The sequence below is a fragment of the Microcaecilia unicolor genome, chromosome 2 (genome assembly GCF_901765095.1).
Source record: "Microcaecilia unicolor chromosome 2, aMicUni1.1, whole genome shotgun sequence".
NCBI classification, from domain to species: Eukaryota; Metazoa; Chordata; class Amphibia; order Gymnophiona; family Siphonopidae; genus Microcaecilia; species Microcaecilia unicolor.
The window spans coordinates 352560608-352581692 of NC_044032.1; the positions used below are offsets into that span (position 1 = coordinate 352560608).

The window sequence follows — 21085 nt, forward strand, 5'->3', positions numbered from 1 at the left end:
TTTCAAAAGAAATTCACAGATTTCGATGAATATAAATGATAACAGATACATTCAGATTTCTAATCATGTAGCCCATCACTGGAAAAACTTGGATGCCCAAGTTAGCACTTATCCACATTAAATCTGATCTACCACTAGTCTTCCAATTCAGTTATGTTTTTCTGTAACGCTGTGAGTTCTGCAGTACACTTACACTGTACTATAGGATGGTGTCATTTACAAAACTCACACTGTCTATTCCTTCCTGTAGATCACTGTTAAATGTGAGAAACAGTAACAGCCAAAGCTCCAGTTATCAGTTTTCCCTAATTAGAAGATGTGCCACTAATTACCTCAACTGTATTTTCAGTGTCATTCTAAGCTTCAGCTTAACAGTGGTGTGTGCAACCTGAGAGAGTTAATGAATGCTCACACCTCTCATTAATGTTACTTTAATTATGGTAACTAATTAAAAGTCTTAGGATTTAGAATCCGCTTGATGCTCGTCTTTGCTGTATACTGCTCTGGATGACTGGATAAATTGAGAAAACGGTCAAAAGGTACATAAACTAAATAAATATGTTTGCCTCAATTTCTGTCTCCACATCTCCTGCCCTATACCCCCTGGTGCAGGCTCTGAGCTCTAGTCAGCAGCATTTATTATTATTCCTTTGCTTCGGGTCATACCATCCCAAACATTTCGGAAACTAATGTTTAGGTACACTGTGGAGCGCCCTGCCTATACTATTACATAAGGAACCCTCCCTCGCCATTTAAACCCGTCTTCAAAATATATTTGTTTCAGATAGCTTTTAATGTTGATTTATTAGCTAACCATCATGCTAGCTAATAAATCAATGTGGGCTACTGTTCAGATGTGTTATTCATCATGACTGCTGTGATCCTGGAATCCTGCAAGATATAACTGGCCCACTGAATCTTTCCCTTTCTTTCTTTGTAATATTATTAGTATAATGTAAACTGATTTGATGGCACTGCCCTAGCTAGTCAATCAAATAAACACAACCTTGAACCTTGATGCAGTGGCGTTCCTAGGGGGGGGGGGGGGGTGCGGTGGTTGCGGTCCGCCCCGGGTGCATGCCGCTGGGGGGGGGGGGGGGGGGGTGCCGCGCGCCTGTCCGCTACATTCGTTCTGTGCTTCCTCTGCCCCGGAACAGGTTACTTCCTGTTCCAGGGCAGAGGGAACATGGAAACAAACGAAGCAGACAGGCGCGCGGCACCCCCCCCCCCCCCAGAGGCGTGCACCGGGGGGCGGGTCCTTCGCTGGGGGGGGGGGGGTCCTTTCGCCGGGGGGGAGGGTTGCGCTGCACCCGGGGGGGGGGGGGGGGGCTGCACCCGGGTGCCTTGATGTATGACAGTCAATACAAAATCAGAAATTTCAGAACAAGAACTAGACTAAGGGGGAGAGAGTTTTCAATGTGGGCTACCATTAAGATGTATTATTTTACCGTTAACCCTCTTCATTACAAAAAATGGAGCTAAAATAGCACAAGTTAGTGGTAAATAACATATCTGAACAATAGCCCACATTGATAATGACACCCCTAAAACAATTATGACAGACACCAGTTACTATAGGTACAGAAGTCTTCTGCAAGATTTTATTTGCATTGCCATAAGCAGCAGTGCCTATTCTCACCACCAACTGCCATCTTTGCAGACTGGAAAAAAAGAACCTGTTGTGCAAAATTAAAGAAAGTCAACAGGGAAATATTCCACAGAACAATAAGGACTGAAAGAATGCATCCCTCTCTGGCTTTTCTCTCACTCAACACTGTGATTTGTGATAGACCATATCTGGTAACTGCATATACAGATGCTCTTGTAAAAGTAATATCATAATAATAGTAATAAATGTATCTGGATGCAAGGTACCTGACAGTCAAGCTCCGCGCAAGTATCATTCCCAACAGAGACTGGAATTTCTTTACTCATCAACTGCAATTAGATTACACTGGATTAGGGAAATCAAAAGAAAACTTGTTTGTACATTAAAAAAACTAGGCTAGTTCTTAATGTAAACGTGTGGGTTTTAGCTTAAGGTATGGTACAAATCTAAATACATTTCATTCTGGTAAAATATCTCCAGTTTGGATATGTATATGAAGGTATGTATGGCCGCTGGCAATAAAAAAAATCTAGAATCACGCTACACATCAGTTTTTCTATTGAAATATCCCACAAAAGTGTCCCTTTATAAATCGATCGTTAGTGGATACTGAACTCACATGTACACAGTTTATTAAGAATATATCAAAATGAGGAAAAGACTCCTCTATAGACCACTTTATTCATATACCAAATGCAACCAGAAGAGGGCTCAATTCACTTTGTCATCTTTTAAAGAGCACACTTCATGCTAATGATATTTGGTATGCACGTTCCTACTCTGGCCTCAGTTTTTGGGCAAACACACATCTGATGCACATGCATACACTTTTTAAATTTAATTTTTGTAGCATTCACTAGAATAGACTACAATTAATCTTCTTTAAGGAATTTCATCTGGCTGTACTGGCATACTTTATATAAGTATGCATAGCTGGTGGTACTGATAGGAACAGAGCGCCATAGCGATTAGACTTAAAGCTAAGTGTTGTCTGGAGGGTACACCGGGGCTGAACACGAATTGACTCTTTGTATATGAAATTGACTATATCAAAGAACTATCAAATAACTGATCTGAAGAAGTAGAGACACACACACTGTTTAGATAAAATTAGATATTTATATACCTGGCACAGCAATTTGGAGAGTAAATGTTGATGCTGATATGTGAAACGATGGAGTTTTTTTTCCTAAGCCATATGATGGGAAGCCGAGCTCAAACCTTATAGTCTGCAAGTCAGGCTGGTTGAGCGGCTAGGATGAGGCTTTTTTTCTCCATCTTGAGTGGATGTGAGGTAGTTTGTTAGCAGTGTGAGTGACAATACCTATTACACACAGCTGGTGCAAGGCTGGGTTTTTGATTTTATACTTTATATAAGTGCAAGTTCTCAGATCTTGTTCACAAAATGTTGCATAGAGATATGTACAATCAAAATGGGGAAGGAAAGGAAAAGATTACAAACCCCAAAATAACACTGACAAGTAGTGTTTCTAGGTGAAAAGAAGAATAACCAAGCACCACATTAAACTGTTAAATCCCAAACTCTTGCCTCTTCTTGGCCCCCTAATATTAAAACATATATTATAGTAAAAGGTAAGTGACTGCTAAACAATAAAATTTGTCTGAGTGTCTCAAATAGACTGAAAGCAATAAGGACTGTCCTAAAAGCAGTAATGGTACAGAAATATTAGAAGTACAGATGTTTCCATATAAAAGCAGAAAAAAAATATTCATTGAACAAAAAGACCATGACTCCACTGCAATCAATTTTACTTTTTAAAAATGTATTCTTTAGCAGATTCCTTCACTGATTTATACTGTAGGACTAGCCGTTGAGCCCGTTAAAATGGGCTAGTATGGGGTTTTGGCAAGGCCCCCTCCCCTTGCCGCTGCCCCCCCCCCCCCCCCGGAGTCACCGCCACCACCCCTGCACCCGGCCCGGGCCCTCTCTTTGGTATTGAACTTACATCGGCGAAACGCAGGCAGCACGCAGATCAGCTGAGCTCCCGTCGGCCTTCCTTCTCTGCCTGTGTCCCGCCCTCGTGTGACAATGTCGGTGAGGGCGGGACACAGGCAGGGAAGAAAGGTCGACGGGAGCTCAGCTGATCTGCATGCTGCATTTCGCCGATGTAAGTTCAATACCGAAGCGAGGGCTCGGGCCGGGTGGAGGGGGGCGGTGGCGACCTCGGGGGGGGGGGGGGGGGGGGGGGGGAGCGGTAGCAACATCGGCAGCTTCACGCAGTTTCCCTCTCTGTCCTGCCCCCGTCATCACGTATTGACGTGGGAGCGGGACAGAGAGGGAAGTCTCTACTGCGCATTTGCGAGTGAGTACGGTCACTCGCCATTTATATGTTTGATTGTTTTTCAAGTATGGTCAGGCATACCTCTTGAATGGCAGTCATAACAACGTGCTGGACAGACTCCTCCATCATCATGATCGTCTGAATATATTCTACAAACAAATTGGAAGGTAGCTGAGATCAGTTAAAGTGAGGATAGAACACAAAACATATCTGCACACTAAAAATGGAAGAGTTAAAAACCAGTAGTTGAAAAGCTGGAGAGCCTAGCACTTCTAACTCCAAACTCTGACATAATAATAGAAATTTAGCGAAGGTAAACTAGAAAACAAAAAAAAATGGCTTCCGAGACTTACTCTTCCACTAACTCTTAGGTCACCATGCCACTAAGTGTCAATAGGAAAACTTAGCCTTTTTGGCACTCTGAAAGGAGCCAGTGTGCCTTGCAAACTGACAAAGATACAGCATAAGTTAAAACAGGAATACAGAGACACAAAAGTTTCTGGAAAAAAAAATTATTAGACCAAAGACCAAGTCCACTGCTCATACATTATTAGAACTAAAACAGCACATGACGGCAAGGCCAGCACTACAGCAGTGTACGTATTAACATGTGCCTAACACAGCTTAAAATGGCGTACCATGGGATGCGCTCAGGCATCCTGCAATAAGTGCCAAAAAATATTTTTAACTTTTTAAGGAGGCACATGTTAGCGCCTAACACAGCTTACTAAAAGTGGCCCTAAATCTTAACAAATAAAATCAATGCCAAATCAAAATTTCACAACTTAGTTAACACCATATTTAGCAATAAACAGTTAAATCTGGCCAAGCATTAGGTCTAAATTGGCCAAAAGCAATGTTACTCACATAACATAAGCGTTGCCATACAGGCACAAACCAAAGGTCCATCAAGCCCAGTATTCTGTTTCCAACAGTGGCCAATCCAGGTAACAAGTACCTGGCAAGATCCCAAAACACATAAACAGATTTGATGCTGCTTATCCTAGAAATAATTAGTGGATTTTCCCAAATCCATCTTAATAATGGCTTATGGACTTTTCTTTTAGGAAATTATCCAGACCTTTTTTAAACCCTGCTAAGCTAACTGCTTTTACCAGAATCTCAGGCAACAAATTCCAGAGCTTTATTATATGTTGAGTGAAAAAACATTTTTTCCGGTTTTAAATTTACTACTTAGTAGCTTCATTGTGTGCCCACTAGTCCTAGTATTTTTGGGAAGCATAAACAAGCGATTCATGTCTACCCGTTCCACTCCACACAGCATTTTATAGACCTCTATCATATCTCCCTTCAGCTGTCTATTCTCCAAGCTGAAGAGCCCTAGCCACTTTAACCTTTCCCATCCCCTTTATCATTTTCGTTGCCCTTCTCTGTACCTTTTCTAACTCGGTTATATCTTTTTTGAGATGTGGTGACCAGAATTGCACAAAGTATTCAAGGTGCAGTTGCATCATAGATCAATACAAAGGCATTATAACATTATCATTTTTGTTTTCCATTCCTTTCCTAATAATTCCTAACATTCTATTTGCTTTCTTAGCTGCCGCTGCATACTGAGCAGAGGGTTTCAACATATCGACCATGGCAACTAGATCTTTTTCCTGGGAGGTGACAGTAGTTAGTCTCATCTCTAGATCATTTGTAAATAGCAGTGGTCCCAGCACAGACCCCTGGGAAACACCACCATCTACCCTTCTCCACTGAGAATACTGACTAACCCTACTCTGCTTTCTAACTTTTAACCAGTTTTTAATCCACAACAGGACACTACCTCCTGTCCCATGACGTTTTAATTTCCTCAAGTGTCTTCCAAGAAAATTCAGATACATAATATTGATCGTCTCACTTTATCCATATGTTTATTCACCCCTTCATAGAAATACAGTAGATTGTAAAGGCAAAATTTCCCTTGACTAAATCAATGTTGGCTTTGTCTTATTAATCCATGCTTATGTATATAATCTGTAATTTTGTTCTTTATAATAGTCTCTATCATTTTGCCCAGCACCAAGTCAGGCTCACAGGTCTATAATTTCCTGGATCACCTCTGGAACCCTTTTTAAAAAACTGGCCACCCTCCAATCTTCCGATACCATGTTTGATTTTAAAGATAAATTACATATTACTAAAAATAGCTCTGCAGATTTATTTTTCAATTCTATCAGTACTCTGGGATGTATACCATCCAATCCAGGCGATTTGCTACTCTTCAATTTGTCAAAATGTCCCATTACATCTTCCAGGTTTACAGAGAGTTATTTCAGTTTCTCTGACTCACATGTACCAGGTGTTCTCCAAGGACAGCAGGCCAAGAATTCTCATATCTGGGCGAGGCCATCCTACACAGTCTGGTACGGGCAATGCCTAGCAAATACAGCTACTAAAAAATTCTAGCAGCGGCCCATTGCGTATGAGCGGGGACCTTCCCACCCAACACGCAAGCACAGGTTCCTCAGTCTGTGTTTTACCACGTAGTAGGGAGGTCCTGCCTTTGCGGACTCTTTTCAGTTCTTTTCATAGATTCCTTTTTGATGCCTTCCCGTGCAAGTTTTCCTTATATTTTTTTTCCTGTTGAGAATGCTTATGAACCCATGACGCCTGTTGAGAATGCTTATGAACCCATGACGTAGAAAAATCAGCCAATCTGTAAAAGTTACGTTTGAACTTCTATAACTTTTTTTTTGCCACATGAGGGGTAGGGGGATGGACTGTTGTATATCCTCTAACAGAATTCATTTAAACTTCTTTTGTGTTTCTGGTGACTTTATTCACCTTTTCCTACAGATGGTCACTCTTTTTTTTTTTTTTAAAGAGATTATGGGGCACTTTTACTAAGATGTGGTAAAAAGTGGCCCCAGCATGTGTTTTTCCCCGCGTGCTAAGGCCATTTTTACCACAGCTGTAAAAACAGCTTTATTGTATTTTTTTGTATTAATAACCAAGTACCAATGTTGCCATTATCATGTGGCTATTAAAAATAAAACTTATCCTGTGAGCACCTACTGCCAACATTTTGTAGGCGGTAAGGTATGATATAATCCTCTCGGAACTGTGGAGGTAGTGGCGGAATAGAAGACATGACATAACATAATATGCTAATCCTGCACCAACTGATTAGTGCCCCTCTCCCCTCCCCCAAATATTTTTAGAACGTAGTTAATATGAACCCATTTGGCAGTTACCACAGGAAGCGTAAGTGTATCCCACAGTATGGCATTTTAAGCTGCATTTGATGCGTGTTGGCACCTAACAGTTTAGTAAAAGGGAACGGGAAAGGGAAATGGGACTTGATATACCGCCTGAGGTTTTTGCAACTACATTCAAAGTGGCTTACACATATATTCAGGTACTTATTTTGTACCAGGGGCAATGGAGGGTTAAGTGACTTGCCCAGAGTCACAAGAAGCTGCAGTGGGAATCAAACTCAGTTCCCCAGGATCAAAGTCCACTGCACTAACTACTAGGTTACTCCTCCACTCCCCCTTAGCTGGTTAGTGCTGATTTTCAGTGCTAACAGCTAATTTTAGCCAAGGAACCCCAGCTACATTAAATCGAGCTGATCAAATTTTCATTGGCTAGATTTTTAAAAGGCTGCTGAAAACCAAGACATTTTACTTACCATTTCTTCGTTTAAATACTGCCGAGGGGGGTCCCATTTGTCACGTAAATTTGCCTGCCAGGATGTATTCTTTCTGCCAGATACAGGCCTCTTTAGGTAATTTCATGAGAGATGGCCCTGTTTCATACTTTCAGTCTTCTAACACAGAATAGGAGAGTATTGCTCTATGCTTGATCAGGTGGTCAGCAACTACCCAGCTGCCTGAATATATGAGGCCAATTTTGTCAATCATAAAATTTCTAGCTGCCTTTAGAGCATTCAGTATTGCCTATAATCCAGGATAATTATGAGTAAAAAATTTTCTTGGTGTGGCCAAGGGCTCTGAATGTGAAGCTTTTTCCAATCCAAACTTGAGGCAAGATATACCTACAGGTATGTGAGTTATTTCCCTACCCAAACTGGCTTATAATCTAGTTGCAGCACACACAGGTTGATAGCCCTACATACAAATAAGTTACATCAGTTTGAAGACACATAGGCATGCTTTAAGGAACAGAAGGGGCTGGATGTTTGGCCCTATAAAGGACAAAAGGTATCTGTAAATGATTTAAAGGGACTGGATGGATGGCCAACATGTTATCTGTCAAACAATACAGACAGGTTTGGTGCAGGAGTTAGGTGACACATCAGCACACAGAACATAAAAAAAAATTAAAGCAGATTAGCAGCTATTTCACCCAGATGCAGAGAAGGATTTAAGTGAATACAATGCAAGAAAATTACCACCAAGTCTATGGCACAGTATTAGTGTTGCTTATTCTGTACATTGGGCCAGAAAATATAATAAACCCTCCCTTACTGCACCGGTCCTGATAATCTAGTACCCTCATCCCCACCTGCCCCCTCTACTCCAACCTTTTTTTTTAATTTTAGGGGAGAATGGACCACTTAGACTACCAGAGATTTTATTTTAGTGTTAGAGGTAGGAGGGGAGGAGGCGGCCACTAGACTATCAGGGATTACATGGGCTGGTGCAGAAAGCTGGGTCGGGATGCAGACCTGGCTTCTTCTTTTGGTTTTGTGGTTTGTTTGTTTTGTTTTTTTTAATTAATGTCCCCCTTCCTGTCAGTGCATGAGCCAATCACCACTCAGGCATTGATAAGAAGGGAGACATTTGGCAATGTGCTGTGGATTACTGCCACGTTTGTTAACACAGCAGTAATTTGTATGCTCACTGCTTACTGTTTAGCCGTGGAATTTTTTAGTGTTAATTTTGTGGTTGAAGTCACGTGCTCAGTCAGCTCTAACACATGGCTTTCTGCATCAGCCTATTAACAGACTGTCACAGCTAATGGTTAGTGCAGTGGCCTGAGAACCAGGGGAACCAGGTTCAAGTACCACTGCACCTCCTTGTGACTTTGGGCAAGTCACTTAACCCTCCATTGCCACAGGTATAAAATATCTGCATATAAATACGTGAACCACTTTGATTGTTAATCACAGAAAGGTGGTATATCAAATCCCATCCCCTTTCCACGCAACTTGACACAAACGAAAGAGCTCTCCTTCTGACTCAGCTGTTTCAAAGGTGGCCCAATAATGATCTCAGTCACTACTAGAAATGTAAATATTATTTAAAAATTGAATTAATCAATCCATCAAAAATTAATAGTTTTATTTAATACATTTGATTGCATACCACATCTTCTCATAATATGAAGTTCAAGGTGCATTACAATTCACTAAAGGCCCTGTTTACTAAGGTGTGCTAGCGTTTTTTTTTAGCACATGCTAACCGTGTAGACACCCATAGGAATATTATGGGCATCTACACGGTTAGCGCTCGCTAGAAACACTAACACAGCTTAGTAAACAGGGCCATAAACCACAATATGAGCATACACAACTTTAGCAGAACCCCCACTCCATTTATAACTTTCTATCAGTTACCTCCTTACTTAGATTGTAAGCTCTTTTGAGCAGGGACTGTCTCTTTGTATCAGGTGTTCAAGCACTGCGTGCGTCTGGTAGCGCTATACAAATGCTAATAATAATAATAATCTCCTCTCACAGTATGAAAACGCCATCACAAAACACACCTTATTCTTATTTTGAGAAGCTTAATAATTAATTGTTGTCCTTAATTCAAAGGGTAGAGTTCTTTGGACATTATTACAAATCATTTCCCTCAGTCTGTATATGACTATTTTACAGAGGGATTGCTCACCTTAGTACTACCTGAATTCAGGCTAAGCATATGGTTAACTATAATATGCACTGAATAAAATAAACACAGTATTACATAAGATGTTCATCTAGTGGTATGTTTATAAGAAAAACTGAGGAGCACTGGTATCCATTTTTTATGCTGAAATTTTTAATGTACAGAAAAAGAAAATGCAAAAAAGTTATGTTTTTGATTGAGTGGACTTCAGAGTCATGTTTATATATAATGCTGGTTGTACCAGTTTATCTTATGTAAAAGCATGATGTACAACTCCCTGTGGTTCCAACAAATTACTCATCTGGTTTCAAACATATTTACACTAAAAAGATGTTTATTGTTTCATTGTTGTTTATATACATTTGGAGAATTGAAAGCCATTTATATACTCAACAAGGTTTTTTTTTTTCTGAGCAGAGAATATTCACCAGAATTGTGTCAATAGTGGCACCTGGAGACCTCTAGTGCAACCTTCATCATTCTGGCTTTTTTTTCTGCTACTCTCTACCCAAGGTCATGATAGAAAGGAGAAAGTGGATGAGGGGAAGAGCTGAAAGCTTTACAATGCATTTCTCAATAGAAATGACCACCTCCTAGAGGATACCACCAATAAAATGTTTGGAGATGGGCTGATGGGGTGGACGTCATTGATACATTCAGCAGCATTGTGGCTTCGCATGGGAAGATATATGATGACTCTCTTCAGCTTATTTGCATCCAAAGTGACCCCTACTTAAAATTTAGAGAAGACCACTGGTATACTGCAAAGGCATGTATCATTCTCATCTTTCTGAGTTTGTTAGAAGCTTATGTTCTACTGGTTTATGTTTCAGTTTAGGTGGTTGCTGGCAGGTTACAGTCATTTATCCTCCAGGTGCAATGGAATAATTTATTTTTTGTAGTCTCATCTTAAGGCTCCAGAGGTGAAGGAATTAAATGATTGAGCGCTTAGCCTACTTGGAAATATATATGTTGGGTTCCAGGACAGGAAAAGTTTAGCCGGGTTTAATTTAACACCTAGTATAAAAAATATGATAATTCCAATGAGTAAGGTCATAACCTGTATAGATCTTTAACATATTGATATTACAGAAATTAATCGACTACAGCAAAAATTACCAGGAGAATTCTGCGAACAAGGATGCAAGGACAGAGGAAGAAAAGAAAAAGATAACTCCTTGGAAAAAATGCATTGAAGAAAAAATTAAAATCATTGCAAGCAAATGTGTCCCTGATAGATAGGTATCTAAAAAGATCAAGATCAATAAAGATAATGAGAGCCGAAACATCAAACTGAAACATTTTGCATTTACAGAGGTAAAGCTTAATTTATATGTTCAAATAATAAATTAAAATTAGCAGCTGAAATGCAAAAACTGTAGAAAAGAGGGATATCAAATTAAACTGTTTAGAGAGAAACAGAAAACAGTTCTACAGGGAATTGGTTATCAATAGAAATCAAATCAATAGAAATCAAACAAAATAAAACATGGAAAAGAAAATAAGATGATACCTTTTTTATTGGACATAACTTCATACATTTGTATTAAGTTATGTCCAATAAAAAAGGTATCATCTTATTTTCTTTTCCATGTTTTATTTTGTTTGATTTCTATTGATAACCTTAAAGAGTGGACTAACACGACTACCATACCTCTCTACTTACAGGGAATTGGGAAAGAGCATACTACCAACTGAAGCCAAAACAAACATTCTGGAGCAGCTTATTCGAGGTCCCTGTAGAGTACAATCTAGAAGCAAAATGGCTACCATGCATACAGGAGAATCTAGAAAAGGCAAACATCAAAATTATGGAAAGGCCTGATGTAACACCACAGCTGGAAAATAGGTTAAAAAGTGCCCTGGTCCTGATGGAATAACCAATTTTTGGCTCAAACAATTATCATTCCAGCAGGACAGGCTAATAACAGGCAGAACACTTTCTTCCAAAGGGATATCCAAGTAATGTTCCAAAAATTACAGATCCATAACTTGTCTACCTACAGTCTATAAGCTATTCACTGAAACAGATACCAATAGAATATGCAATTGTATCAACACATCAAGACAAAAGAACAGAAAAGTAATAAGAGCATATGGAACCAAGGACCATTTAATGCTAAATTATGCCATTAAGGCCAGTGCGAAGAAAAGCAGAAATCTACATGGACTGACTATAAGAGAGCTTTTGATAGCATCCCACATTCCTGGATAATAAATTACCTTGAAATGTACAAAATACACCCTGGATTAATTGAATACATCATGTCCACCATGAAAAAATTGCAAACCACATGTCATCTGCAATCTGCAGATGAACAGTTTGCATTCCTAACATCAAGATCAGCAAAGCATATTTCAGGGAGACTCTCTGTCACTGCTTTTGTTTTGTTTGGCACTTAATCCACTGAGTATTTTTATTAACTAGTAACAGCCATTCAATCTCTTTATTTAGACCCCTAGGTGGTACAGTTTGCCATTTGAAGATAAATTGCTGTTCTTTCCGTAATATTACTACATACACATTAAATATCCCCTTTGTCCATATTCACCGATCTGTATTGGACCTCAATTCATATTTATGTCCTGTTACCGGGTCTTCCACCTAAGTGGTCACCCACTTTTCACATCACTTGTGTCCACCTTTATTGGATTATGAAAAACAAGCTGTTTTCTTCTTCAATAATTCCCCCAAATTTCTGGCTGTTACCGGCATGCACCTGAAGTGCTTTAAAACGAGAGAGGGAAAGCCCAAGAGTTTCATAAGCATATGCGCCGGCGTTCTACCAGTGTTTGGGGAAGACAAAGAGAAGCAGTCTCCACTGTAGGCCAGCCAACAATGTATTTGATATTTACAATATAGTATGAGATTTTTTTCTTTTATAGTGACACAGTAGAGGTTACAATTATTATGGTTTATTTTTAATTAATGTTCTCCTGATGACGCCATTCATGGTGAAACATGCCAGCATGTAGAGGATAACAGGACTTCAGCGACTGAAGGCAAGTCATGGGAATGAGCATGTTTAAAGAACTCTATTGCATGTTTCCTTCAAGTCATGTCTAAATGTCTAACTTTTCCTTTCGCTTCTTGCCTTTCTCTCCTTATCATAGATTGTAAGCCACCCAGGTCTCCCATAGTACGGGATAGTAAATAACTAATAATAACTAACTAAAAATAACTACTAAGAAGTCAAAGTCGGCATCCAAATTTCCTCACAACAATCAGTATACTTTGCTGGAATGAACAAAGCTGGAAACATTTTAGCTAATTACCTTAAAGATCCCAAGAAAAATCTACCATACACACTATCAATCATAATGGTTCCATTTTGACTAAAAAAATTGGAGATAGTAAATCAGTTTATTTAATTTTATAAAAAGATATATTCTTCACAACATAAAGCAACTGTTATAAGAATGTAAGAACATAAGTGTTGTCATACTGGGACAGATTTAAAGTCCATCATGCCCACTATCCTGTTTCCAAAAGTAGCCAATCCAGATAACAAATACCTGGCAAGATCCCAGAACAGTAAAACTGATTTTATGCAGCTTATCCAAGAAATAAGCAGTGGATTTTCCCAAATCTATCTTAATAATGGCTTATGGTCTTTCCATTTAGGAAATTATCCAAACCTTTTTTAAACCCTGCTAAGATAACTGCTTTTACCACATTCTCTGGCAATGAATTCCAGAATTTAATTATACATTGAGTGAACAGTCCTAATTCAAATCAGAGTCTTATCTCAATTAGACAAACCAATTACATATTCAGAAATCCAAACAATTTCCTCATTACAATCTAGGAAAGCTTCAGGAAGTGATAGATTTAATGCAGACTTCTATAAAGCATTTTCAACGTTATCACCTTGGCTTCTACATTTATACAATCAAGTCACTACAGATAAGTGTTGTTCCTTCTCTAAGGCCGAAGCTATAGTAGTTCTGCTTGTGAAACCAGGAAGAGATCCTACGTTGGTTGGTAAAATTACAGACTGATTTCATTACTTAACTATGACTGCAAAATATATACTAAAATTTTAGCAGATCACCTAATTTCAGTGGTTGAATCTCTCATAGCTTCTGAGTAAAGTGGAATTGTCCAAGGTTGCTTACCAATGGTTAATAATGTTACAGTTAATTATCTATTATGTTTTTTGATGTTATTTCTTGAATGTAAGCCACATTGAACCTGAGCTTGTTCAGGATAATGTGGGATACAAATGTCATAATAATAGTAGTAATAATAATAGGATATTTAGTCATTCACTTAATGTTGCAAAACAACTTCAAATACCTACAAGTGTTGTTTCTTTAGATGCCAAAAAGGCCTTTGATTATGTTGAATGGCCATTTTTGTTTCAAGTACTGAAATGGTTTAACTTTGATGACAAATTCATGGATATGGCTTCTGTTCTTCCCCTATAGCTTGATTACTTATAAATTCAACTCTAATACACTTGTTTCTTTTATATAAAGGTACTAGACAAAGTTGCCCTCTATCTCCTTTATTTATTTTAGTGCTAGAACAATTACTCATAGCCTTGAGAGAATCTCATGAAAATCTACTTATCTACTACTACTACTACTTATCATTTCTATAAGCGCTATTAGATGTATGTAGCGCTGTACACTTGAACATGAAGAGACAGTCCCTGCTCGAAAGAGCTTACAATTTAATCAGGATAGAAAAACTTTCTGCTTATGTAGATGATGTTTTTATATATTTCTAATCCTGAAACTTCAATTCCTTGTCTTTTTCAGCTATTAGAAAAATGTGATCTTCTTTCCAATTACACAGTTAACTGGTCAAAAACTGAGCTAATGCCTTTAAATGTCTTATTGATGGAAATGTAAGAACAAAATCCCTCGCATAAATCAAACAAGCAAGCAAAACACAGCAAAGGTGACACCAAAGAATGAGCTAGATGGTGTATAATACATGCAAAAGTTTAATTCAAACATTAAATGGACTCGACACGAATCGTGTTTCAGCTACAAAGGCCTGCCTCAGGAGTCCCTTCAGAATGGATGCGATCGTCACTCTAGCCCTCTATAGCATCTAAAGTAAATATACCATACAGTGTGAGCACTAAAACTGTCACAGCCACTGGTTCAAATGTCACTCCACTCCCACTGGTAGCTGTTACAATGACATCTACTCCGTAATTCAAGACTGAACCTGTGATTTTTTTGGTTCATATCCTTCCTACTTCATTTCCTTATTGTACATTAATATTGATTCTTGGTATTGTGCCCTGTTTCCCCCCTCCCCTTTTTTTGTGGACTTTAGATGGAGTAATTTAAGTTTTGGATATTTCCTAATGTTTTCTTTCCTTAATGTAGTTTCATTACTAACATCTTTTCTATGAAAGATGTTTCTTGTAACTTTATGTATAATTGCTTCAAAATAAAATTTTAAAAAACCCAAAAACTTGAACTTAAAAAAACCAAAACATTGCTGTACTGGAATAACATTGGGATCATGACCCTAAGAAAATTATGGCGAATCAAGAGGTTATGATCACCTTGGACACCCCCATTTCAATCAATAAAAAGTTTGATGCAAAGAAACCAGACATAGGGGTTAAAAAGAACCACCAGCGTGGTACTGATCATATAGATGTCAGTCCAAGCAATTACTCTGTGAATTGTATGGAAAGAAAAGTCCTCTGAAGTACTAAGAAATGCAATCAGAGACCAAGAAAATGTGACAGAAAAATATAGAAATAGTTTCAATTGTTTCATCATTTTGGGGGCCAAAGACCTGATTTAAAGGAATTTCCAAGCACACTTGAATAAGCTGCTTATACTTATTACACTTGATCAACTCCAGGAGGTGGCTCTCTTTCACATGATGGCTAAGGTGCATTAGCAAATTAATTTAAGATGTTGAGATCATACTCTACATACCCTGGTCCAGGAGTGAGGTTCCTTACTGTCATGGTATGCACAACACTAACCCATTTGGGGACATTTCCTCCCAGGAAAATGGATATTAGATCTGATAGAATCACACTCTGATGCTCCAACCCAAGCTGTTTCCTCTTGATTGCATCTGTTTAATTTCAATATTTGAAGTTGTTCTCCAGTAATCTCATGCCTTAAATTGCCCAAGAAGTGATCTTAGACCCCAAAGTCTGAATCTTAAAATACCAAGGCTTATAACATGTCAAGTCTACTATACTGCAAATACATTTACCTTGCTTTTGTTCACAGTTCACAGCACAGCCTAAAATTAGCTGAAGCATTCTCCCAAGCTCAGCGGCATCTGAATGCTCTCCAACCAGGTTGACGTCAGGAAGTGTGAAGTCACTGATCTGCTGCCCCAAAACCTGCCAAATCAAAATCATACAAATAAGTTCTACAATCGAAGTTATAAGCCCATAAATTACAAACAGAATGCTATTTTCAGTTGTTTATAACTAAATTAACAAAAAAAAATATTTATATTCAGGGATCCAAGATGGCATTGAAGGTATAAGACACTTCACTGAAGCACTGTATAGAGATACATTTTTTTTTTGCCCATTATTAATTGGCAGGTTACTATATGTATGAGCTCTTTACTGCGTGAGGATTTCCTTCCTGGATGGTTTTGGCTCATTAAGGGAGGAAGATATCAATGTGGGCTACCACTACTTCACTGTTAACCCCATTTAATAACACGGTCTCATTACATAAAATGGGACCTGTGCTAAAACAGTATGAATTAGTGGTAAAATAACATGCCTCAATGGTAGCTCACACTGAAAACTATGCCCCTAAGCCTATTTAGCTTAAGGGCAATATTAAGGTAGTTTAAAAGAAACAAAGGGTGAGAAGTCTTATGCAATCAAGACGTTTTGGTTTCTTATTTTTTATGGCTTTTTGAATGTTTCTATAATTATTTCAGGTTCAACGTGCTGAGCCTGCTATATCAATTGGTGAAAGCAAGTCACATTTTAATGCATATTTGTGTTTTTAAACAGCATAATGTGAAAAAAGTAGAAGAGTGTGAAGACGTTTACAGAGTCAACATGGATTCAGTCAAGGGAAATCTTGCCTTAATCTGCTAAATTTTTCTGAAAGCATGAATAAAAATGTGGATAAAAGTGAGCCAGTTGATGCAGTACATCTAGATTTTCAGACAACTTAAGTCCCTCATGAAAGACTCCTGATAAAGTTATAAAGCCATGGGAAATGCTCTTTTGTGGATTGGGAACTGGTTAAAAGACAGAGTAGGGTTAAAGAGGAACATGAACAGTACGTGCTTTTTAACATATTTATGTATAAATTATCTGGAAATGGGGATGACAAATCAAGTCAAATCTGCAGATGACACAACTATTCAAATTATGAGACTGGAAGACTGGGCATCCAAATGATAGATGAAATTTAATGTAGACCAGTGCAAAATGATATGCACATTAGGAAAAATGTGGTTAATAGAGACTCCAATACTCACTGCAAATTGGCCTCCTGTCCCAGCTACCTATTAAAATCTGCCCCTGATTGCTTCATAGCAGATCTCACTTCCCACTTGAACTTCTTTCTCCAACAAGGTCTCTTCCCCAAGGAAAATGGCAACATCCTGCTCACCCCAATACCAAAAGATATTAAAAAAAAACAAACAAACAAATGAACTCACCAATTATCGCCCAGTAGCATCTATTCCACTAATAGTCAAGCTGATGGAAAGTATGGTAACCAAACAGCTTACTGATTACATATACAAATTCTCTATACTACATGAATCACAATCAGGATTTCACCCCCGCCATAGCACCAAAACAGTGTTAGCCACCCTCCTGGCTAGATTCAGGCAGGAAATAGCAATTGCCAACAACATACTTCTCCAATTCGATATGTCTAGTGCATTCGAAATGGTTAATCATAATATATTACTAAGACTCCTAGATTACTTCGGGATTGGTGGAAATATACTCAATTGGATAAAGGGTTTCCTAACGACTAGAACAAACCAAGTGAAATCAAATTCAAATTTATCATCCCCATGGAAAGCAGATTGTGGAGTACCTCAAGGATCACCATTATCACCAATTCTATTCAACCTAATGATGACTCCATTAGCCAAGGCCTTATCCATTCAGGGCCTCAACCCATTCAAGTATGCTGACTACGTTACAATATACATCCCCTTCAAACATGATTTGTCAGAAATCACCAACGAAATCAACCTCGGCTTGCATTCCATGAACTCGTGGGCAAATGCATTCCAACTCAAACACAATACAGAAAAAACACACTGCCTCATTCTCTCATCCCGCTACAATTCAAACATACCCACAAACCTAATCACCCCAGACTATACCCTTCCTATTTCAGATAATCTGAAAATCCTCAGTGTCACAATTGACAGGAACCTTACACTTGAGAGTCAAGTTAACTCTACAATCAAGAAAATGTTCCACTCAATGTGGAAACTTAAACGAGTGAAACCGTTCTTCCCGAGGGCAATATTTTGCAATCTGGTACAATCAATGGTCCTAAGCCATGCCGACTACTGCAATGGAATTTATGCCAGATACAAAGAGAATTTTATAAAGAAGCTTCAGACCGCTCAAAACACAGCAGCCAGGCTCATATTTGGAAGATCGCGATTCGAAAGCGCCAAAGCCCTTCATGAAAAATTACATTGACTTTCAATCTGCACCTTGGTCCACAAAATTATCTATGAAGATGCCCCTGAATATATGTCTGACCTCATAGACCTGCCAACTAGAAACTCAACCAGATCATCACGTACTTACTTAAATCTTCGCCACCCTAGTTGCAAAGGACTCAAGTACAAACCAATTTATGGATCCAGCTTCTCATATATAAGAACACAACTCTTGAATGGGAGAAGAGACGGCTGAGGGGAGATATGATAGAAGTGTATAAAATAATGAGTGGAATGGATCGGGTGGATGTGAAGCGACTGTTCACGCTATCCAAAAATACTAGGACTAGAGGGCATGAGTTGAAGCTACAGTGTGGTAAATTTAAAACGAATCGGAGAAAATTTTTCTTCACCCAACGTGTAATTAGACTCTGGAATTCGTTGCCGGAGAACGTGGTACGGGCGGTTAGCTTGACGGAGCTTAAAAAGGGGTTAGATAGATTCCTAAAGGACAAGTCCATAGACCGCTATTAAATGGACTTGGAAAAATTCCGCATTTTTAGGTATAACTTGTCTGGAATGTTTTTACGTTTGGGGAGCGTGCCAGGTGCCCTTGACCTGGATTGGCCACTGTCGGTGACAGGATGCTGGGCTAGATGGACCTTTGGTCTTTCCCAGTATGGCACTACTTATGTACTTATGTACTTATGAATGCACTCCCCAAAGCCATAAAAACTACGTATGACCACCTCAACTTCCGGAAATCACTAAAGACCAACCTGTTCGAAAAGGCATATCCTACTGACCCAACTTAAGTACCTGAACCCAGCAACACAAAGAAACCTAAACTTGTAATGAACACCATGAACTTTATATAACTTCCCTTTTTATGATTCCCTAATGTGTTTGTACATATCTATTTCATTGACAAGAACATCACTCTGGATTTGTTTCTTCACCGTAGGTGGCTATCGCTTCACGGTACTATGTAAGCCACATTGAGCCTGCAAATAGGTGGGAAAATATGGGATACAAATGCAACAAATAATAATAATTAGAAAATAAAACAAAGAATACTAAAATGCATCTATCACGCTATAGTGTGATCTTAAGTATTGTATGCCACTCTTGTCACCACATCTCAAAAAAATATAGCAGAATTACAAAAGGTATAAAGAATAGCAATCAAAATGATTAAGGGAAGGAGAATGCTTCTCATATGAGTAAAGAAGAAGTTAGGGTTTTTCAACTGTAGAACAGATGGTTGAGGTGGGATACGATAGAAGTCTACAAAACTGAGTAGAGATGAAAGATAAAAGTAAATTAAATTGTTTACTCTTTCAAAAAGTAAAAAGACTAGGAGACATACATAGGAGAAAAAGTGAAGCTACTCACCTGTAGTAGGTGGTCTCCTAGGACAGCAGGATGAATATTCTCACTGACGAGTGATGTGGGGAACGCTCCCCAGTGTCCTTTCTAGAATCATCTGGAAACAGCTTGCTCTGTATGTGCACGTCTTCCTGCATGCCATCATCATGAGGGACCAGCTCGGTCTGATGCAATGGCTGACAGAAGGGGAAGTGGGCAGGGTTGTGAGAATATTCATCCTGCTGTCCTCTGAGAATTCTTGCTATAAGTGAGTAACTTCACCTTCTCCAAGGACAAGGGGAATGCAATTGAGACCTGCAACATGCAAGACCTGTGATTAAAGTGAGCATCAATTGTTTTTTATTTGTTCATTTTCATTTTATGTGAACAGCCTGGAAAAGAAAACAAATGAGAACTAGAGTTGGATTCTATACCCCCAAAAAGTTCTGAAGGCAGTAGTGAGATATGAATGTGTGGATTGAAATACACATTGCAGCTCTACATATCTTCTCTACTGAGGTTGACCTCAAATGGGCTACCAATGAAGCCATAGCTCTGACACTGTAAGCTGCAACATGGCTCTCCAGAGTCAGCCTAGCTTGGACATAAGTAAAGGCACTTCAATCTACCAGCCAGCTCTAGAGAGAGCGTTTACCGGTGGCAGCCTACATCTTGACTGGGTCAAAACAAACAAGAGCATTGGGTGGATTTTCTATGGGCTTTAGTCCACTCCAGATAGAAGGCTAAGGCTCTCATGCTGTCCAGAGTGCACAATGCACTTTCAACTTGGACATGTGGCTTTAGAAAGAATGTTGTCTGAACAACTGACTACTTAAGATAGAAGGCTGACACTACCTTAGGAAGGAACTTAGGATGAATGCACAAAACCAGTCTGTTGTTGTAAAATTTACTGTAAGGTGGATCAGCTACTAAGGCCTGTAGCTCACTGACCCTGTGTGCTGATATGACTGGCACCAAAAAGAAGACCTTTCAGATCAGGTACCAAATGATTGTAAGGGAGCTTTCATCAGCTGGGTAAAGATAATGTTGAGATCTCATGATACTGTTGGGGGTATGATGGGAGGTTTTAGTAGAAGCAAGCCCCTCATGAAATGCACTAAAACTCTGAGCGGAAAGAAGTTTACCTTCTACATAGATAAGCTCCAATTGTATTGAGGTGAAGACTTACAGAGTTGGTCTTGAGAGCTGGCTAACAGGTTTAGAATTTAAGCAGTTTTTTTGTGTAGGGCAGAAAAAAGGATCTAGGGCCTTGCCCTCAAACCAAATGGCAAATCTCCATCTAAAACCATATGGATTTCCTAGTGTAATCTCTACTGGAAGCAACCACAACGTAAGAAACACCCTCTGGAAAGACTTGAGTCCATTCTAACTT

At 38.9% G+C, this 21085-nt stretch overlaps 1 protein-coding gene across 2 annotated transcripts in view; it reads right to left on the reverse strand.

Annotated features, from left to right (window-relative positions):
* Positions 1-21085, reverse strand: part of HOOK3 (hook microtubule tethering protein 3) — a 253534-nt gene that overhangs the window by 141176 nt on the left and 91273 nt on the right. For both annotated transcript variants that reach the window (XM_030194473.1, XM_030194474.1), the window contains exons 5-7: positions 15922-16054; positions 3994-4061; positions 1876-1938 (exon numbers count right to left, since the gene is read on the reverse strand). In XM_030194473.1, the coding sequence (XP_030050333.1) occupies positions 1876-1938; positions 3994-4061; positions 15922-16054 (264 nt within the window). The remainder of the gene's footprint in view (positions 1-1875; positions 1939-3993; positions 4062-15921; positions 16055-21085) is intronic.